This window comes from Coregonus clupeaformis, unplaced genomic scaffold, assembly GCF_020615455.1.
Source record: "Coregonus clupeaformis isolate EN_2021a unplaced genomic scaffold, ASM2061545v1 scaf0253, whole genome shotgun sequence".
Lineage (NCBI taxonomy): Eukaryota > Metazoa > Chordata > Actinopteri > Salmoniformes > Salmonidae > Coregonus > Coregonus clupeaformis.
In genome coordinates, this window is record NW_025533708.1 from 425,563 (window position 1) to 448,897 (window position 23,335).

General features: G+C 44.6%; 1 protein-coding gene across 1 annotated transcript; it reads left to right on the forward strand.

The window, feature by feature from the left end:
* The first annotated feature begins 114 nt into the window (after window positions 1-114).
* LOC123484276 (trace amine-associated receptor 6-like) lies at window positions 115-13,403 on the forward strand. The gene is made up of 3 exons (XM_045214413.1): window positions 115-120; window positions 3,241-3,743; window positions 13,367-13,403. The coding sequence occupies exons 1-3, from the start codon at window positions 115-117 to the stop codon at window positions 13,401-13,403; spliced, it is 546 nt and encodes a 181-aa protein (XP_045070348.1).
* Window positions 13,404-23,335: the final 9,932 nt, after the last annotated feature.

Sequence of the window (23,335 nt, forward strand, 5' to 3'; positions counted from 1 at the left end):
AGAAAGAACCCTTATCTGGCACCATGTAGAACCATTTGTTTTTAGTGTGCATGTACACACTTCAGCTGATCACATACTACTGTATCTCTTCTACATCTGAAGAGACAGCTGGAAATGCAGGTATGGGCAACTTCAGAATAGCTGCCCTGTCTGTTTTCTGGAACTCAGCTGTCAGGATCAAGGGAAAGATGAACGGAGCAAAGTACAGAGCGATCCTTGATGAAAACGTGCTCCAGAGCGCTCAGGACCTCAGACTGGGGCGAATATTCACCTACCAACAGGATAACGAACCTAAGCACACAGCCAAGACAACGCAGGAGTGGCTTTGGGACAAGTCTCTGAATGTCCTTGAGTGGCCCAGCCAGACCCCAGACTTGAACCCGATCTAACATCTCTGGAGAGCGAAAATAGCTGTGCAGCGATTCTCCCTATCCAACCTGACAGAGCTTGAGAGGATCTGCAGAGAAGAATGGGAGAAACTCCCCAAATACAGGTGTGCCAAGCTTGTAGCGTCATACCCAAGAAGACTCGAGGCTGTAATCGCTGCCAATGGAGCGTCAACAAAGTACTGAGTAAAGAGTCTGAATACTTATGTAAATTTAATATTTCTATTTCTATATTTTTATACATGTAAAAAATTCATAAAATCCTGTTTTTGCTTTGTCATTATGGGGTATTGTGTGTAGATTGATGAGGGGGAAAAAACAATTTAATCAATTTTAAAATAAGGCTGTAACGTAACAAAATGTGAAAAAAGTCAAGGGGTCTGAATACTTTCCGAATGCACTGTATATTCTTGCAATTCTACACATTTTGCCATGGGAAGTAAAGAAAATGTTGCAGTTTTAAAGCAAGTTTCCTGCAATTCTACTCATTTTGCCATGGGGCTGAGAATATTTTTTTGCAGTTTTACAGCTAATTTCCTGCAATTCTACTAATTTTGTCTTAGGGTGAAGAGAAATGTTTGCAGTTTTGAATATGATATCTGAGTTAGAGTGCCTAACAAAATCAATGGGGTACCCCTGTTGGTAAATTGACCATGATTACTACAACTAATAACAGGACCCTCGATGTGAGAAACTTAAACAAGTCAAACTAATATCATTGAAGAGTTGTTCACTTACACAGTAGAGACAATATAGTCCCAGTAACAGGTTGAGTTTTGCTGATGTAATATGCTCTTTAGCAATCATGCAGAGGTGAAATCATATTTTTTTGGTCTGTCATTTAACAGACGCTCTTATCCAGAGCGACTTACAAGAACAATTAGGGTTAAGTGCCTTGCTCCAGGGTACGTTAACAGATTTTTCACATAGTTGGCTCGTGGACTCGAACCAGCAACCTTTCGATTATTGGCCCAACATTTTAACCGCTAGACTACCTGCCGCCAGTTTTTGAGAATTGTGTTTGTTTTGATTAATATTGTTGTATTTATTGTATGTTCATGTTCACAGGGCTTCCTTGCAAATGAGACCCTGGTCTCAATGGTGACCCACCCTGTAGAAATAAAAGTAAAACAAAAAAAACATCTAAATGTAGTAGATGTATTTGAGTGTGTGGTTGACACCTTTCATTGGTAGAGTGATATAAGTGTCATTATGACAGAGCCCTGCATGTTTCCAATATGTGAATATGTTAATGTGTGACTTGTGTACTAACGTTCCAGTTTTCCGTACGTCATGTAATATATTGGGTTGTGTTTGTGTATTTCTATGCTGCCGTCTCTAAATGAATTTCCATGTAAATGGACAATAAAGTATATGGTATCGTAGCGCAAACAGGACCCTCTGGAATCTGAGAGAACAGCATCTAACTAGATTTATCAAAATAAAAATCTAATCAAATGTTTGACAACCTTGATGAAGCTGAGAAATAATGACTGTATCGAAAGAAGAGGAGGGTGCTCAACCAACGTGAGTCGAGGTGCAAAAAATGTAATCATCATTGCAAAGGAAAAGGCACAACACTTCCTCGCCATTAAAAATGATTTGTTTTATTTAAGCAAGGTTAAAAGATAAACGTTTCAGCCTTCAATGGCCTTCATCAGAATAATCACACAAAGGGAATGGACAAGTTCACACAGGGTACGGGGAACACAATTAGACAGAGAGAAAACTCTCTTCAGCTGGTGGTGCTAATGAGAGAGGGTGTGGTGGACTATACAGGTTGGTCCTCAGGGTGATGAGTGAGAAAGTTACAGAGGGTCAAAGATCATACCTCCCCAAAACTGCTAACCTCCCCTATTATTGGTAATGGTGAGAGGTTACATGGGGCATTACTCTCAAGGTAGCAGGCTGGCTGAAAAACATCAAGGGGGATGACTGGGTCAGAATACTGTAGGGTGATGTCTGCCAAATATTATGTGTCCCCTACAATGTGACTGGCTCCATCAACCTGAATAATTACTTCATAATTCAGTTTAGATGGACATTTTTACAAGTCTATGTAATGTTCCTATGGAATGCCATTAGTGCATCCACCTTAAAGATATGCCATCTCATCAACTGCCTGACTATCAATTTTCTTATGCACTGTCCAAATGACATATGCTGTGATCTGTCCTGTAGTTTCTCAAGGCCTTCCTTCCAAATCTTGTTTCGTTCTCTCGACTGGAAGGATGGAGGAGTTTAAGGATGGGGTTTGAAGGGGAGGGCTGGCTGGCTGCTTACACTCACCATTTGTTTTGTGTCTTATGATAGCTAGCTTGTTGCAAGTCAGAATATTTATCAGAAACACAACCTCTGTTTGGAGTCTCGGCTTCCGAGGCTATGTCTCCTGAGGTTGTGGATTATGGTCCAATCTGAGCACTGACATCACTCAAAACAGTTAGTCTTGAACAGTTATCCTGTTTCCCATGTAAAATAGCTTTTGAGTGACCAAATCATCACCCATACTATATGTTCCCCATTTAAATCCTCAGTTGATAAAATTTATATTTTTCTCTGATGTCTAACTATCAGTAAGAGTGAAGGACAGGCTAGGTGGCCATAGCAACATACAATCTTGTGATACATTGCATCATGTTTTGACAAATATTTTTTTTATCCAACCTTTTGTTCATTTGTGGGCTTGTGTGTGTGTGTGTGTGTGTGTGTGTGTGTGTGTGTGTGTGTGTGTGTGTGTGTGTGTGTGTGTGCAGAGAGTCTAAGGGGAGGGGAGTGTCTGTCAGTCATTCAGGGATAAATTGAGAGGCAGAGCTCAGAGTTTGTCAGAAGGCTAACCTGACAGGGTCACACACAGGACCAAGCAGGAGCAGGACCTCAGCATTTTGACCCTTTATTACAAATGGAGACACATGAAGATGTTCAATACTGTTTTCAAGACAGAAACTCTTCTTGCAGAAAGGCTTTGCTATCGACATCTATCTACATAACACTGTACATCTTCTTCTCATTGATTTCAGCAGTTACAGTATTTTTTAACATACTGGTGATCATCTCCATCTCTCACTTCAAGCAGCTCCACACTCCAACCAACCTGCTCATCCTCTCTCTGGCTGTGGCAGATCTCCTGGTGGGACTGATTGTGATACCAGTAACGACTGTAGCAATAATGGAACCATGCTGGGGTTTTGGGGAATATTTCTGTGGGTTTTATTTCTGCATCACTTGTTTGTGTTCTTCTTTATCTCTGGGCAATTTGGTCTTGATATCTATTGACCGTTATGTTGCTGTGTGTGATCCCTTAATGTACCACTCTAAAATAACAATAACAAGAATGATTTTTTGTATATCCATTACCTGGTGTTGTTGTATCATATACGATGCTGCTATTGTAATAATCTCTTTGAATGTACAGTTACCCAGCAGGTGTTTGAAAGAATATTTTACTGTTGAAGGGTCAGTCTTGGGCAATATAATTGACTTTGTAATTACAATGGTTGCCCGTGCTCTATTATTATAACACTTTATTGTAATATATTTGTGGTGGCCAGATCACAGGCCAGAAAGGTACTTTCAAAAGAGGCTGCCAGTGTGTCTGGTGTTAAAACTGTACAGGCAAATAAGTCAGAGAGAAAAGCAGCAAAAACTCTAGCTATTGTTGTTTTCACCTATCTAAGTTGTTGGATTCCATTTCATTTGTATTTATTTTTTATTTTAATTTACAATGTATCATCATTTATCATCAGCTTTTTGCCACTTGTAAATTCCTTAATTAATCCAATAATTTATGCTTTCTTTTATCCATGGTTCAAAGTAACAGCTAAACATATTTTAACTCTGAAGTTAAGACGTTCATAGTTCCTATGTTTTTATTCCTAAATATGACACACATAGGTTTGATATGTTGTGTAATACATTTGTTGTAATTGCTTCTTTCATGTAACAATACACTGACATTATTCATCTCAGTGTTGTCATCATAGATACATGTGGTGTTGTTGCAGAATGATTTGGATGGATTGGAATGGAATGACTTGGAGAATGCATAAGAAGACATAAGCTTGTTTTATAAAAGACGTTATAGTCATTTAGGGTTGTATATTCCAAATACCAAAGTCTGTGGTTGTTCCATGTTATTTAATTATAAAAAGTAAGTATTCTAATAGTACATTCTGAGGACGTCAAGATTCATTCTATATGTTGTTTAACATCACCCTCTAGTGGCTCAATTGGGACACAATGCCTTCATCAAGTGTGGTAAAGTTTAAATGTACAATAATGCATGATATCAGATAACGTCCAAGTCTATCTCAATGGTGTATTGTGTAAGTAGTTGAGGGTAAAATGCAAGAATATGCAATCATGGTTAACACTTTATAGTGTTCAGTAATAAACCATTTGTAAGGCATTTACAGTTTGCTCACCATTTATTAATCATTACTCCCACATTTGTTAAATGTTAGTAAGCTAGGTATTTTCACATTTATAAATAACTACTATATGCATTAATGATGAAACACAACAGCGCAGGTGACCGCAGCAGACACTTCAACCTCAACATACTGGGTATGAACACTACAAAACTTGTTTATAAATGTGTGAATTACTAACTAAAACAAATGTGTGTGTAATGATAAATTATGAAGAAAATATGTACTTTTTAAAGCTGCAATATATAACTTTTTGCGTGACCCGTCCAAATTCACATAGAAATATGAGTAATAGAGCTGTCATTCTCATTGAAAGCAGGTCTAAGAAGCGGTAGATCTGTTCTATGTAAGCTATTACTATGTTTCCCATTATTAAGTTTAGTTTTGTACTCCTTGGCTGTGTTGCTGACGGCTGTGTAGATGGCTGAGTTAACTTCTTTAGAGCCTGTACCATGTACAAATCATTTTTGGATTTGACATCAAAAGTTTAATATGAGGCGACATTATAGAATGCCACCTTTTATTTGAGGTTATTTTCATACATAAATTAGAACACCTTATGTATCTAGTCCCCCCATTTGAAGAAGCCATAAGAATTTGGACAACTTCACTTGTAGTGTATTAAAGGGAGTAACCCTTTAAACATAATGTTCAGTTAAATTATGTATTTAGATATTGGTTCCCTTACACTGTAAGCAGTTTATGAACTGCTCTAATGATAATCTTCTGACGATGCACAGCGCGCTGGAGGTGAACGTGGGTAGCGTCCCACGTCTCCTCTGCACTCCTCTGCACTCCTCTGCACGCCGAAACCAGTCATCCACCGCAGGAACCTCGGTCTGGCTCTGGTGCCACGGTTCCAGAACCGGTTGGTAGCCTAAAACACATTGGAATGGTGTTAGGTTAGTAGAGGAGTGGCGGAGAGAGTTCTGGGCATATTCTGCCCAAGGCAAGAACACCGACCACTCCCCCGGCCAGTCCTGGCAGTAGGACCGCAGGAACCTAAACACATCCTGATTTACCCGTTCCACCTGCCCATTTGACTCGGGGTGGAACCCAGAGGTCAGGTTGACTGAGACCCCCAGACGTTCCATGAACGCCTTCCAAACCTTGGACGTGAACTGGGGACCTCGGTCAGACACTATATCCTCTGACACCCCGTAGCGCCGGAAGACGTGAGTAAACAGGGCCTCCGTAGTCTGCAGGGCCGTGGGAAGACCGGGCAGAGGAAGGAGGCGGCAGGACTTGGAGAAGCGGTCCACAACGACCAGGATGGTGGTGTTACCTTGGGAGAGGGGAAGATCAGTCAAAAAATCAATACTAAGGTGAGACCATGGTCGTTGTGGAACTGGTAACGGTTGTAGCTTTCCCGCCTAGGTGCCTTACTCTGGGCGCACACCGAGCAGGAGGAGACGTACACCCTCACATCCTTAGCCAAGGTAGGCCACCAGTACTTTCCGATCAAGCAGCACACTGTACGACCGATACCTGTGTGACCAGAGGAGGGTGACGTGTGTGCCCAGAAGATCAGATGATCACGGATAAGAGCAGGCACGTACCAAAGCCCAGTTGGACACTGCGGTGGAGATGGATCTGTGCGTAATGCCTGCTCTATATCCGCGTCCATCGCCCATACTACCGGCGCCACAATGCAGGAGGCCGGGAGTATGGGGGTGTTGTCTCTGGGCATCTCCTCTGTGTCATACAGCCGGGACAGTGCGTCTGCCTTCACGTTCTTCGTACCCGGAATGTATGACTGTGTAAAATCAAACCGGTTGAAGAATATGGGCCACCTGGCCTGGCGAAGATTCAGCCTCCTCGCTGCCCAGATGTACTCCAGGTTACGGTGGTCCGTCCAGACGAGGAAAGGGTGTTTCGCCCATTCGAGCCAATGCCTCCACACGGTCAAGCCTCGGACAACAGGCAACAGCTCCCGATCACCAACGTCGTAGTTCTGCTCCTTAGAGAAGAAGGTACAGGGGCGGAGCTTGGGTGGCGTGCCCGAGCGTTGGGACAGGACAACGCCTATCCCTACCTCGGATGCATCCACCTCCACTACGAACGGTAGTGATGGATCGGGGTGGGCCAGTACCGGAGCTGAGGTGAACAGGCCCCGCAGTTTCCTGAAGGCCAGGTTAGCCTCAGCAGACCAGCGTGACGGCCAACCCTTCAACAGGGATGTAATGGGAGCTGCAACCTTGCCAAAGCCCCAGATAAACCTCCGATAGTAGCTGGCAAAGCCAAGGAAACGCTGCACCTCCTTAACCGTGGTTGGAGTCGGCCAATTATGCACGGCTGAAATGCAATCTCCCTCCATCTCCACACCTGAGGTGGTAATGCGGTATCCGAGGAAGGAGAAGGACTGCTAGTGTCGTATCGGGAGAATGCTGGCAATTATTGCTGTCAACAAAGAGTCCGCTTAGGCTGCACCGTGTTTTAGAGGCTTTTATTCAATATCACGAGGTTACAGCATAAGTTACAGACCCGCGTTGTCTGGAGGAGCATCGTCCCAACTTAATCTGAATGCTTCTGACTCCTTCTTCGTTTAGGTCCTACTTATAAACAATGCAAGAAGACAGGGGCTCCCTCTTCTGGCCAATCACCAGTCTCACCAGTCTACAACACACTTCCTGTCTGTTGTATGTGACGTTACACTAAAACATTCCCTTTTGATACTAACATAAACAACATTCCATTTCTTCATGAAAAACATTTAACAAAGACATAATCTTCATATACCACATTCCCCCCTTCGAGACGAACTAAAAGTCTCGAAAACAAACAGAATAGGATTATGACAAGTAACAATTTATCTTATTGAGTATCTTTAACATTAAACCAAAAAAAACATTCTCCTCTAGAGTGTAAATACCTTTCTATGAAATATGAACAACTGTTTATGAAGTGTGAATACATTACTATGAAATATGAACAAATCTTTATGGAGTGTGAAAGCGAAAAACTGTCCGGCAGCCATCTTTCCAAATCCATCCATCAATCAAGACAGTAAAATTCTCTCACGGTCCCTCTGCCCCAGGCAACCACCTTCGGTACTCCAGATAAACTCATAAACCATGTAAATGCATTTGAAACTATGATGCAATTAAATACACATGTAAGCCCCTGCAAACAAAATCCTATCCAAAAAACATCCACTCTAAGGCTGGTCAACCCATTGGACCCTATCGTGGATCTCTCCCTGCCTAGACTTCCCTGTCCCTAAACATTCACGAAATAAACAAAAACATCTAAGATCCCCACATGTATCCAATAACATCAAATATCATTCTACAAAAACTAATACCTAAGAATATGACACAAATTATGTATTTACACATGCAAATATGTCTATATTTCATTGCAGACACTGGAATGTAGTCCACTACACTTCATCTCCTCCGTAGTCTCCTCTTCCAATGGATTTGTTGATGATGGAATCGGCCTCTTTCCACACCCTCCTTGTTTCATCTCCTCCAGTCATTGTCGTTTCATATTGTCCCTTCATATTCTCCTTGTTTGAGTCACATGTTCCCCCAAATGCTTCTGGAAGAAAAGAAAAGAAACGACCAAACAGTATCTTTTGCAAAACAACCCTTTCAAATTAAACATCAATATCCACTAAGAATATAAAAATGATATATAAATGATGTATGAATCACATTAACCTATTCCCCCCTTTGATTCATAAATCATACTACAAATCACACTAATATTGAAAAAAAAAAAAAAAAAAAAATCATCAACTCATAAAAAATGATATTTATCCATTCAGTTCTACTTGTCCATCTTCCTCCAGATCAGGAACAGTCAACAACGGCATCTGAGTGTTGTCTCCAGGCATCACTCTCCAACCTATCTCAATATCATAGCTTTCTCAAAGGTCAGTAACAAATTACAAACATCACACAGTGTTATCAAAGCTGCCATTAAATGTAACCCATCACTGCCCCTACTGGCCTAATTGATCTTGCAACCAAGTCTTCTCAGATCTCCCAAACGCATCCCTTATATTCTTCAATGCATATATAACACTCGTGATATTATCGGAACTATCTGGACTCAAAGTATACCTAATATTATCAATATGATCTTCCCAAATGTTACACCATACCATGGAAAAAGTCCCCCCTTCTCCCTTAGATTTATCCTTCAATGATAGGCTTGAAAACTATGACATGTCCCTTTTCATCCTATTTCCAAACCTAAATCCTTAGTGACATTGTCAGTCAAAAGCTAATCTTTTAACCATCAAAGTCCTGCTCTTCTTACTAACTGGAACATAAAAAGTAACATTATATTTCTCATTACTACCCTTAAGGTCATGCTTACCCAAAGTTATCATATACTCATCACAATCTGATATTCCCATAAACATACCCTTTACATCATATGTTTTATTAGAACAACAACAACTTTTAGCCCTCACTAGTTTCACCTCCAAATGCATCAGGGTTCACTGTTACCTGATTTTCCTTACCGTCTACAAATTCCCATAGGGTAATTCATTTAACCAAGAATACCTAAACCTAGGCTTAAACAAATGTTCTGACAACGACATTATTTTATCTGTTACTGATTGTTGTTGCTGATACAGTCATGACAAAGCATAAGACTGACCCATACCTGATAGAGGTCGAGCGACCGTCTCTAACATGTTTGGTGCTGGAATTCTCAACAGACATGGACCCTCAAGATTCCTCACTGATCTTACAGAATGAGTTAATCTATCTCTAATTTCCACAACAGAAGAACGAGCGGTACTGATCAGATACCTCTCCCTGTCTGTCATCAAAATCAAAGACCTCATCCTGCAGCTCCATGATGAATCTATATTCTCTATTTCAGATGAATCTATATTGTTTCTATTACTATCTGCTCTCCTATTTTAACCCTATTCGTACTATCATTGACAGCACTCTCTATCCGTACCATAAACTCCTGAGTCCCTCTTGCTACCTCCTTTAATTTCAGAAAAGTTGTTGTCGGTGTCATACTTCCTACATTTGCTATTGCCATCGTATCATTAATCCCTTCCCAAAGTTACCATTAACGTAGTTGATGAATTAACACCCTTAATTCCTTCTAGTGGGAAAGCTACCAATATCCTATGTGTATTATTCACTGTTGGAGTGACTACTGTAATCTACTCCTCCTGAACTCCCTCGGTGACTATGGAAGCTGAACAAATTTTAATGCTTGCACTAGATAATTACACATATATTCTCCCTGATCTTTATCTGTAACATTACGCAAAATAATACCTCCTTTGACTAGGTGCACCAGCTTCTACTTCTGGTCCTGATAACAATACTTCTTCTCCCTAATTATCTCTCTATGTGGGAGGAACGTCCCCATCCTAACCCTAATAAGTATTTTAGTCTAAAATTGGTGCTGGAGCTCTTGGTTCCCTTATAATCAAATGCGATATATTTATGACTTTAATAACTATCAATGTTGAACTCTTTACTTGTACTTCCATCTATCACCACTAGTGTCACTTTTTACCACTCTCAGTCCTACCTCTAAACTTTCAAACTTTTGATTATAACAAAATACACCTATAATTACCTTGATCTCCCTGCTGGGAACTGTAAATATAGATACTCAATCACCCTCAATCTTCTCTTATCATTCAGCAACGCATACTTTCTCAATGCATCTGCTCCTAACAGATCTAAACTCCTACCATATCTTCCCACTAACCTCTAGAATGTCTTTCATCACTGTTCTCTCTCTGTCTTACTACTAACTTTGAAACTTAGCTTACTGTCTTAGAGTTCCTTCAACCTAGTTCTCCTAACTTATTTTAATCTAATCTTTTGTCCTAACCTTTAAAAACCTCTACTTCCACTGATTTATTCACAAAATCCCTTTACCACCACTTTTTAGAATACGTGATTGGGAAAGTCCCCACCTGCTTCTGACTTCTTCACACAGACTTGGCAAAACGACTAAACACCTCTTAGCCTAGCCTGAAATCTCTTGGTGTAAGAATGTAACCCAGAATAACAGTCACCCCTTTTAAGTTTATTTTTCAAACAGATTGTCTAATAGGCAGTCTAATAGATTATCATCCTTCCTATGATATTATCTTTTTAAGCAAATGATTCCCAAAAACCCTACTCTTTAAAATATTCTACCAGACAGTCGTCGTCTAGAGTACATCTTATTGTATAGTTGAATTTACACCATGCATCTCTTCCCACAATGCAACAGGTATATTGTTCTAATATTAGTATGTCTATTTTAATTTCTCTTTGATTTTTATAGCCTAGCTCAATTGGTTCCCTAAGAGTACTTAACTGTTTTACTACCTCAAATCCCTATCCTTATTAGTTAATTTTACATAGTGAGATGTTTAACCTCTTTAGGCTGAACACAGATAAGTTTTTCCACTATTCACCATCACTTCTAATGGTCGGTTTGTTTTTACTTCAATTGTTGGATATTTTTGTTCTTCTCCCTAATCGGTGTCATCAGCTGACACCCCCCTTCGTATCTTCTAGGCACTAACAGGTGATCTTCACTTGCTCCTTTATCTTCCTCTGTTGTTTCCTCCTGGCGCATCTCCATCACCAGGTAAAGTGACCAACCTGTCCATATTTCTAACAGTCTTCTGAAAGTTGCTGGAAGTGTAGCTGAAATCTTCCTCCTCCTTCTAAGCCTTCTCGTCCTCTTCCTCTCCAATTCTGTATCTGTCCAGAAATTGGCTGTGGATATGAAACACCTGGTACTCCCCTTGGCTGGTACAATTGCATTTGATATTGTTCAGTTGAAGCTGTAACAGTGATTGTTGATTTGGTTCACTCTGATTCTTCATAACCAACGCTTCTTTTCTCCTTCTTCTCCACCAGTTGTAAGTTGTATTTGATTGAATTTTCTGAGAGTTTATTCGTCCTGTTCTTTCTCGTTGTTGACATATCAGGATTCTTCTCCTCCAATTCTTGAGTTCTTCATCCAGTCGTGTTACTTCTTCTAAATTATTCGCTTTATCCAGGCATGATAAGCATCGGTCTATATCTCTATTTCTTCTTTGCTCTTGTATCCTTCAACTTCCATCAGAGATCAAATCTCTAGTATCCTTCTTCTTTCCTCTCTTGCCAACTTCCTTCTGATCACAGAGTGACCTCTTTTCAATCACTCTCATCTTCATCATCCTCATCTCCTTCAAGTTCCATCCTCCTTAACCTCCCTCTTTTCTTCCAGACATCTCATTTTCTTCCTTCTGGAGTTTTGGATTCATCTTCATTGTCTTTTCTGCTTGTCGTCTCTCTATTATTTGTTCATCTTATCTCTGATGCAATAATCACCCTGCTGGAGGATCACTGGAAGCTGAGGATAACCATCCCTAAGCTCTACTTTTTAACCTTATCTCTATAGCTTTGTTTATCTTATCGCTGGAATATTTTATCAATTTTTGTTTGAGAATGAAGGGCAACTTTTGTTTCACTTGCCGGATAACCTCGCAATACTTTAGTCAAAGGATTACTACTATTTCAACCGGTGTAATCACTTTCATAGTCCTGATATCTTTTGGCCCATTGTAACAACCCTTTTATATTCCTTTATTATGAACTATCTTATTTTAGACTATATAGCCTATATAGCCTATGGCTTCCCCCCTCTAATTATTAATATAACCAAAGAACTCCAAAAAAATTGGATTTTTTATAAATCCAATCAACCAAAATATGAATATGAAAAAATTCAATCAATTCCCTTTATCAAAACCATTTCCAATTAAAATAAAAAATCAATTAAAAATCAATTAAAAAATGATTTAAAAATTATGAATAATTAAAATCAATTTTTATTTCTATATGCTATCCTACAATTTATCAATTAGTGGCTATCTTACCACAACCCATCAGGAAAGTAAATGTAAGTTAGTCAACTTCAAAGCAATCCCAAAAACAAAGCCTGTAACCCTAGAACACTACAATTCCCATAAACCCTTGCTCTATAAGCACCTAACTATCTTTATTTTACAGAATAATGTCAGTCCTTGATTCCCAACACAACTCCCATTAACCCCAGTGATGCACATAGCCTCCAAAATGCAATTTTTAATGTATTTGCCAAGCCTATGCGAAATTGTCATTACATCACATATTTTGTGAACTAGCCTGATATTTGATCATCTCCTTCTGTCGCGTCACGTGATGTCACGTCAGCACTTCCTGTATCTCCTCTCTCTCTCCTCTCGTCTCGTCTCGTTCCCTGTTCCTCTCATACTTCAAAAAAACATAGAAACAGACAAGATTTCAGCAGTTTATGCAATACTGAGTTATTTCAACCATCAATATTCGTCCGTTCTACATTCGCTTTAAGACTTAATTCAGGACTAATTATCGATCGCTCAAAAACATTTTATTTAATTTTAATCGTCTTTTAATTATTTAATTCAATTTATCATACTCCGTTACCATATATCTAATTTATAAATTCAATAGGTCACAAAACAAGTTTCATCTTTAACCAACCGCCGATGTAACAACTAGAAGATTTGTGTTAAAATCTCTCCTCTTTGTCTGTCTATTTCTCCCCCTGCAGGGTAACCCCAGATGGGACCTATGACCCTTACCCATAATGCCGTGTTTGTAGTTTTAGCACATAACCGCATGTCGTAGTTTTAGCGCCGTAAAATCATGCGCATGCGCACATCCATTTTAACCCCATGCTTACCACACCATAGAACGATAGCATTACGCTACAGCTTCACTATTTTATACCTTATAATTACACATAACACATAACAGAGCTCACATTTGCATAGAACTTTGAATTCCACATACACACAAACAAGTTTAAGAGGCTTATCCCATCGCAACGGCCCTCTAAGGACACATTAGCATGTAGCACGCAACACAATTAGCATTTAGCCTTAGCCTTTAGCATTAGCCGCTATGTCCAAGGTGGCATGAACCACACTCCAGCATTTAGCATTAACATTAGCCTTAGCCTTTAGCTAACTGCGGCCTACCACACACATAAGCATCCTGCACTGCCCTTATTCACTTGACATATTTCCCTACCATTTTGTGCTACCGTGGCTAAAATGACCATTACACCGAGAAATTAAACCCAATCAAACCCCCCGTCGGACGAGAGTCGAGTCATAATCACAATCAGATAAATCCCATCAAACCGAGTTTTCTGTAAAACCCACCGAACGCACATTCTATCGTGCACGCGGATTTATCGGCCCATTATCTAAAATGGCCCCCCGGGGGTCTTTAATCGGTACAGCGCCCTAATGAATGCGCATATCTGCCTTAATTGTACACCTGCCAATACTTAATTCCTACCGTTTTATGCTCTAAAATTCCAATTATCTGCCGTTTCCAATGGAATAACATTTTAGGCAGCCTCCTAGTCGACAGCAATAACGCCACGAGGCACATATGGTACACCCCTCCAGTGTACACACGCAGTACCCAAACCAAGCTGTGAGGAACACTCACCCCTGTCTGGTCATGACTTCAGACCGGAGTTAGCCTGGCGGCTACGAATGAGCAAAGGAGAGATGCAGACCAGCCCCACGTTGGGCGCCATTTGTCGTATCGGGAGAATGCTGGCAATTATTGCTGTCAACAAAGAGTCCGCTTAGGCTGCACCGTGTTTTAGAGGCTTTTATTCAATATCACGAGGTTACAGCATAAGTTACAGACCCGCGTTGTCTGGAGGAGCATCGTCCCAACTTAATCTGAATGCTTCTGACTCCTTCTTCGTTTAGGTCCTACTTATAAACAATGCAAGAAGACGGGGGCTCCCTCTTCTGGCCAATCACCAGTCTCAACAGTCTACAACACACTTCCTGTCTGTTGTATGTGACGTTACACTAAAACATTCCCTTTTGATACTAACATAAACAACATTCCATTTCTTCATGAAAAACATTTAACAAAGACATAATCTTCATATACCACACTAGAAAAACATACACTTCTCTGCCTTGGCATAAAGGTAATTTTTCAACAGTCGGGCCAGCACTTTGCGAACTAGGGACACTTGCTCGGCGCGAGTAGCGGAATACACCAAGATGTCTTCGATGTAGACCACCACACCGCGACCAAGCATGTCCCGAAACACCTCGTTCACAAAGGACTGGAAGACGGATGGAGCATTCTTTAAACTATAGGGCATCACCAGGTATTCATAATGCCCCGTGGTTGTGCTGAATGCTGTCTTCCACTCATCCCCCTCCCGAACACGCACCAGGTTGTATGCACTCCTGAGATCTAGTGTATTGCTAGTAGTATGGGTTGGGATTATTGCCGCATTGAAAACAATTGGGAACTCGGAACTTGGAACTCTGAAATCTCCGACTTCCGACTTCAGTGTGTTCAAGACAACTGGGAACTTGTAAAAAAACGAGCTCCGACAGGGAAAAATCGCTTTGAACGGTCATCCAACTCGTAATTACAACTCGGGAACTCAGCCTATTTCTAGAGCCCCAACTTTCCGACCTGAAGATCACTGACGTCATGATTTGACCTCAATTTTTTTCCAAGTTCCCAGTTGTCTTGAAAGCACCATTAGGTTCATTGTTTAGCTAGCTAACTAGCTACATGTCTAAACGAAAGATTCCATTTGCCGGATGATTACATGACCCATCAAGTTAGCCAGGTGTGTCTGGGGGTGATTACGGTCATCTATTGTATTTCATGAACATGACCCATCCACTTAGCTAGATGTGGCTGGGGGGTGGTTATAGCATTTATTTCGCATGACCCATCAATTTAGACAAGTGTGTCTAGGTAAGAATAATCTAATAATATATAATATTTATACAATATTTAACTGGACACTTTCTATTTTTTATAATGCTACTATGCAAATATGCAAGTAACCATTTCACTGTACCGTTTACACCTTCTGTATCATGTGCATGTGACAAATAAACATTGATTTTATTTGAGAGACGGTAATGTGAAGAACAACGTGACCTAAAGCAAAGTCAGAATAGGATATATGCCAAGGACTAGATAAAGTGTATTTTTGCTACTACTTTCACCACTTTTAGTCTTGAAATCTTTGGTTGCTTACTACCCTACCTTACTCTGTTTAGCACATGGCCTCACGTGAATCCTTAAAGAGATGGGTAGGGCTTAATTAAGAGGGTGTGAAAGACGCTGGGTGTTGACAAAGAAGAGCTCTCCAGTAGGTGTACCAAAACATTCAAGAGCCATTTTCTCAAAAGTGGGGTTACAAGTTTATCAACTTTCAAAGCAGAATTACTTTCCCATTGTTCCTCAACTGCAGTGCATGACTTCCCATTTTTTAGCTCTCTACTTTTATCCAATGTAAATAAACACTATTTCAAATGTTGCTACATACAGTTGCTTGCCAAAGTATTCACTCCCCTTGAAATTTTTCATATTTTGTTGCCTTACAACCTGGAATTAAAATTGATTTTTGGGGGGTTTGTATAATTTCATTCACCCAACATGCCTACCACTTTGAAGATGCAAAATATTTTTTATAGTGAAACAAACAAGAAATTTGACAATAAAACAGAAAACCTGAGCGTGCATAACTATTCACCCCCCCACCCCAAAGTCAATACTTTGTAGAACCACCTGTTGCAGCAATTACAGCTGCAAGTCTCTTGGGGTATGTCTCTTAAAGCTTGGCACATCTAGCCACTGGGATTTTTGCCCATTCTTCAAGGCAAAACTGCTCCAGCTCCGTCAAGTTGGATGGGTTCCGCTGGTGTACAGCAATCTTTAAGTCATACCACAGATTCTCAATTAGATTGAGGTCTGGGCTTTGACTAGGCCATTCCAAGACATTTCAATGTTTCCCCTTAAACCACTCGAGTGTTGCTTTAGCAGTATGCTTAGGGTCATTGTCCTGCTGGAAGGTGAACCTCCGTCCCAGTCTCAGATTTCTGGAAGACTGAAACAGGTTTCCCTCAATAATTTCCCTGTATTTAGCGCCATCCATCATTCCTTCAATTCTGACCAGTTTCCCAGTCCCTGCCAATGAAAAACATCCCCACAGCATGATGCTGCCACCACCATGCTTCACTGTGGGGATGGTGTTCTCGGGGTGATGAGAGTTGTTGGGTTTGCGCCAGACATAGCGTTTTCCTTGATGGCCAAAAAGCTCAATTATTGTCTGATCTGACCAGAGTACCTTCTTCCATATGTTTGGGGAGTCTCCCACATGCCTTTTGGCGAACACCAAACATGTTTGCTTATTTATTTTTTAAGCAATGGCTTTTTTCTGGCAATTCTTACATAAAGCCCAGCTCTGTGGAGTGTACAGCTTAAAGTGGTCCTATGGACAGATACGCCAATCTCTGCTGTGGAGCTTTGCAGCTCCTTCAGGGATATCTTTGGTCTCTTTGTTGCCTCTCTGATTAATGCCCTCCTTGCCTGGTCCATGAGTTTTGGTGGGCGGCCCTCTCTTGGCAGGTTTGTTGTGGTGCCATATTCTTTCCATTTTTCAATAATGCTCCGTGGGATGTTCAAAGTTTCGGATATTTTTTAAATAACCCAACCCTGATCTGTACTTCTCCACAACTTTGTCCCTGACCTGTTTGGAGAGCTCCTTGGTCTTCATGGTGCCGCTTGCTTGGTGGTGCCCCTTGCTTAGTGGTGTTGCAGACTCTGGGGCCTTTCAGAACAGGTGTATATATACTGAGATCATGTGACAGATCATGTGACACTTAGATTGCACACAGGTGGACTTTATTTAACTAATTATGTGACTTCTGAAGGTAATTGGTTGCACCAGATCTTAGTTATGGGCTTCAGAGCAAAGGGGGTGAATACATATGCACACACCACTTTTCCATTATTGACTTTTTAGAATTTTTTGAAATATTTTGTGTATGTCCATGAAATCCAAACAAAAATCCATTTAAATTACAGGTTGTAATGCAACAAAATAGGAAAAACGCCAAGGGGGATGAAAACATTTGCAAGGCACTGTAGGACCGAATCGAGCCAGTCGGTCACATTTGTAAATGTTAGTAAGCTAGCTAGTTATTCACACATTTATAAACAACTTTTATAGTATGTAATAATTATTCATCTGCATTGCTTGCTGTTTGGGGTTTTAGGCTGGGTTTCTGTATAGCATTTTGTGACATCTGTTGATGTAAAAAGGGTTTTATAAATACATTTGATTGATTGATTGATTCATAAGATCAATCATAAGATATTTAATAAATGTCCTGATAAACCATTTACTAATCATTTGTAAAGTAGTTTTGCAGATCCTAATCTAAAGTGAGGACTATTCATACTTTCTTAATACTTAAATATATACATGTTTGAAATTTGAAATTTTGAATTTGAAATAATGTTTTATTGTAGAAAGGTCAGTCTGGGGTAATATAATTGACCTTGTAATTACAATGGTTTGTCACGATCGTCGAAAGGAGTGGACCAATGCGCAGCGTGGAATGCGAACAACTTTTATTTATTAAGTACACCACGAACAAAAACAATAAAACGATACGTGAAGTCCTTGGGTACTTACACAAACCAACACAGAACAAGATCCCACAATACACTGTGCCAAACAGGGTGCCTAAGTATGGGTCCCAATCAGAGACAACAAGCAACAGCTGATTCTCGTTGCCTCTGATTGAGAACCACCCCGGCCAACATAGATACACATGAACTAGATCCTAACATAGAAACACAAACACATAGAATCTACACACCCTGGCTCAACATATAAGAGTCCCAGAGCCAGGGCGTGACAGTACCCCCCGCCCAAAGGCGCGGACTGCGACCGCGCCAAACATAAACCGAACAGGGGAGGGCCGGGTGGGCATTGCTCCTCGGAGGCGGATCCGGCTCCGGGCGTGACCACCACCCTCTAATAACCCCCCCGTAGTGCCCCTGGTCTGGTCTGGCCCCGCTGGCTGGAGCTGGACTGGACATCGGTGGAGTGGATTGCTTAGGCTCCGGTGTGGAGCAGCTGACCGGTACCTGACCAGGCACCGGTGAACCGGGCACGGGCTGTGCCGGACTGACGACAAGCACCCCTGGCTTGGTGCGGGGAGCAGGAACGGGCCGGACCGGGCTGACGATGCGCACCACAGGCTTGGTGCGGGGAGCAGGAACAGGCCGGGCCGGGCTGGCGACGCGCACCATTGGCTTGGTGCGGGGAGCAGGAACAGGCCGGGCCGGGCTGGCGACGCACCATAGGCTTGGTGCGGGGAGCAGGAACAGGCCGGGCCGGGCTGGCGACGCGCACCATTGGCTTGGTGCGGGGAGCAGGAACAGGCCGGGCCAGGCTGGCGACGCGCACCCCTGCTTGGTGCGGGGAGCAGGTACGGGCCGGGCCGGGCTGGCGACGCGCACCATAGGCTTGGTGCGGGGAGCAGGAACAGGCCGGGCCGGGCTGGCGACGCGCACCATTGGCTTGGTGCGGGGAGCAGGAACAGGCCGGGCCGGGCTGGCGACGCGCACCATAGGCTTGGTGCGGGGAGCAGGAACAGGCCAGGCCGGGCTGGCGACGCGCACCATTGGCTTGGTGCGGGGAGCAGGAACAGGCCGGGCCGGGCTGGCGACGCGCACCATTGGCTTGGTGCGGGGAGCAGGAACAGGCCGGGCCGGGCTGGCGACGCGCACCATTGGTCTGGTGCGAGGGGCAGGAACAGGCCGGGCCGGGCTGATGACGCGCACCCCTGGCTTGGTGCGGGGAGCAGGTACGGGCCGGGCCGGGCTGGCGACGCGCACCATAGGCTTGGTGCGGGGAGCAGGAACAGGCCGGGCTGGGCTGGCGACGCGCACCATTGGCTTGGTGTGGGGAGCAGGAACAGGCCGGGCTGGCGACGCGCACCATAGGCTTGGTGCGGGGATTAGGAACAGGCCGGGCCGGGCTGGCGACGCGCACCCCTGGCTTGGTGCGGGGAGCAGGTACGGGCCAGGCCGGGGTGGCGACGCACACCATAGGCTTGGTGCGGGGAACAGGAACAGGCCGGGCCGGGCTGGCGACGCGCACCATTGGCTTGGTGCGGGGAGCAGGAACAGGCCAGGCCGGGCTGGCAACGCGCACCATAGGCTTGGTGCGGGGATTAGGAACAGGCCGGGCCGGGCTGGCGACGCGCACCCCTGGCTTGGTGCGGGGAGCAGGTACGGGCCCGGCCGGGCTGGCGACGCACACCATAGGCTTGGTGCGGGGAGCAGGAACAGGCCGGGCTGGGCTGGCGACGCGCACCATTGGCTTGGTGCGGGGAGCAGGAACAGGCCGGGCCGGGCTGGCGACGCGCACCATTGGCTTGGTGCGGGGAGCAGACACAGGCCGGGCGGGCTGGCGACGCCGCACCCTGCTTGGTGCGGGGAGCAGGTACGGGCCGGGCGGGCTGGCGACGCGCACCATAGGCTTGGTGCGGGAGCAGGAACAGGCCGGGCCGGGCTGGCGACGCGCACCATTGGCGTGGCGCGGGAGCAGGAACAGGCCGGGCCGGGCTGGCGACGCGCACCATAGGCTTGGTGCGGGGAGCAGGAACAGGCCAGGCCGGGCTGGCGACGCGCACCATTGGCTTGGTGCGGGGAGCAGGAACAGGCCGGGCCGGGCTGGCGACGCGCACCATGGGCTTGGTGCGGGGAGCAGGAACAGGCCGGGCCGGGCTGGCGACGCGCACCATTGGTCTGGTGCGAGGGGCAGGAACAGGCCGGGCCGGGCTGGCGACGCGCACTCCTGGCTTGGTGCGGGGAGCAGGTACGGGCCAGGCCGGGGTGGCGACGCACACCATAGGCTTGGTGCGGGGAGCAGGAACAGGACGGGCCGGGCTGGCGACGCGCACCATTGGCTTGGTGCGGGGATTAGGAACAGGCCAGGCCGGGCTGGCGACGCGTACAATAGGCTTGGTGCGGGGAGCAGGAACAGGCCGGGCCGGGCTGGCGACGCGCACCATTGGCTTGGTGCGGGGAGCAGGAACAGCCGGGCCGGGCTGGCGACGCGCACCATTGGCTTGGTGCGGGGAGCAGGAACAGGCCGGGCCTGGCTGGCGACGCGCACCATAGGCTTGGTGCGGGGAGTAGGAACAGGCCGGGCCGGGCTGGCGACGCGCACCATTGGCTTGGTGCGAGGGGCAGGAACAGGCCGGGCCAGGCTGGCGACGCGCACCATTGGCCTGGTGCGAGGGGCAGGAACAGGCCGGGCCGGGCTGGCGATGCGCACCATTGGCTTGGTGCGAGGGGCAGGAACAGGCCAGGCCGGGCTGGCGGCCAGCGCACCATAGGCTTGGTGCGGGAGTAGGAACAGGCCAGGCCGGGCTGGCGACGCGCACCATTGACTTGGTGCGAGGGGCAGGAACAGGCCGGGCCAGGCTGGCGACGCACACCATTGGCCTGGTGCGAGGGGCAGGAACAGGCCGGGCCGGGCTGGCGACGCGCACCATTGGCTTGGTGCGAGGGGCAGGAACAGGCCAGGCCGGGCTGGCGACGCGCACCATTGGCCTGGTGCGAGGGGCAGGAACAGGCCGGGCCGGGCTGGCGACGCGCACCATTGGCTTGGTGCGAGAGGCAGGAACAGGCCGGGCCGGGCTGGCGACGCGCACCATTGGCTTGGTGCGAGGGGCAGGAACAGGCCGGGCCAGGCTGGCGACGCGCACCATTGGCCTGGTGTGAGGGGCAGGAACAGGCCAGGCCGGGCTGGCGACGCGCACCATTGGCTTGGTGCGAGGGGCAGGAACAGGCCGGGTCGGGCTGGCGACGCGCACCATAGGCTTGGTGCAAGGAGCAGGAACAGGCCGGACCGGGCTGGCGACGCGCATCACAGGCTTGGTGCGAGGGACAGGAACAGGCCGGACCGGACTGGCAACACACTTCAGTACCTCTCGCCGTGCCTCTTCACTTTCCCTCCCTCTAATCACCAATGGCTCCCGTAACCCGGTGGCCTTCTCTCCTCATCCACAAACTCGCCCCTTATCTGCCTCCAGCAGCCCCGTCGTCCATGCCATGTGCCCCCCCCTAAAAATGTATTGGGGTTGCCTCTCGCCTGTCCGACGACAACACTGTTGGCGCCGTACCTCCTCTCTCGCCAAGGCTTTAACCTTTGCCCATGGTCCTCTGCCCTCGAACATGTCCTCCCAGGACCACCATTTGCCCACCTGGGCCATTGCCAACTTCTCCATCTCCTTACCCGTTGTTAGCTCCGAAACACGCTGCTTGGTCCAGTATTGGTGGGATCTTCTGTCACGATCGTCGAAAGGAGTGGACCAATGGGCAGCGTGGAATGCGAACATCTATTATTTATTAAGTACACCACGAACAAAAACAATAAAACGATACGTGAAGTCCTTGGGTACATACACAAACCAACACGGAACAAGATCCCACAATACACTGTGCCAAACAGGCTGCCTAAGTATGGGTCCCAATCAGAGACAACAAGCAACAGCTGATGCCTCTGATTGAGAACCACCCCGGCCAACATAGATACACATGAACTAGATCCTAACATAGAAACACAAACACATAGAATCTACACACCCTGGCTCAACATATAAGAGTCCCAGAGCCAGGGCGTGACATGGTTGTCCCGTGCTCTATTATTATAACACTTTATTGTAAAATATTTGTGGTGGCCAGATCACAGGCCAGAAAGGTATTTTCAAAAGAGGCTGCCAGTGTGTCTGGTGTTAAAACTGTACAGGCAAATAAGTCTGAGAGAAAAGCAGCAAAAACTCTAGCTATTTTTGTTTTCACCTTTCTAGGTTGTAGGATTTCTTTTTTCTTTAGCAAATTTAGATTTTATCTATCCAATAATTGATGCTTTATTTTACCCATGTTCAAAGTAACAGCTAAACATATTTTAACTCTGAAGTTAAGGCATGTATATTTCCTATGTTTTTATTCCCTAGTTTGACATAGTTATGTTATACTGTTTTGTTGTAATTGCTTCTTTCATGTAACTATACACTGACATTATTCATCTCAGTGTTGTCATCATAGATACATGTGGTGTTGATACAGAATGATTTGGATGGATTGGAATGGAATGACTTGGAGAAGGCATAAGAAGGCATAAGCTTGTTTTATAAAAGACATTGTAGTCAATTAGGGTTGTATATTCCAAATACCAAATTGATTTTTAATAAAGTATAGTAAATATTTTCCACATCAGTCATGGATCATTCTGTATGTTGTTTAACATTACCCTCTAGTGGCTCAATTGGGACACAACGTCTTCAACAAGTGCAGTAAAGTTGAAATGCACAATAATGTATGATATCAGATAACTTCCAGGTCTAACTCAATGGTGTATTGTAGTAGTTCATGGTAAAATGTAAGAATATGCAATTATGGATAAAACATTAACGTTCAGTAATAAACAATTTGTAAGGCATTTACAGTTTGCTCACCATTTATTCATCATAACTGACAGATTTGTTAAATGTTAGTCAGCTAGGTATTTTCACATTTATAAATAACTACTATATGCATTAATGATTCATAGTGTCAGATTGCTGCCAGGTCAGGGGTCATGCCAGAGCAGCTCTCAGATGCTGTTGAGTCTGAATGAATATAGAAATATGGTACCACTTTA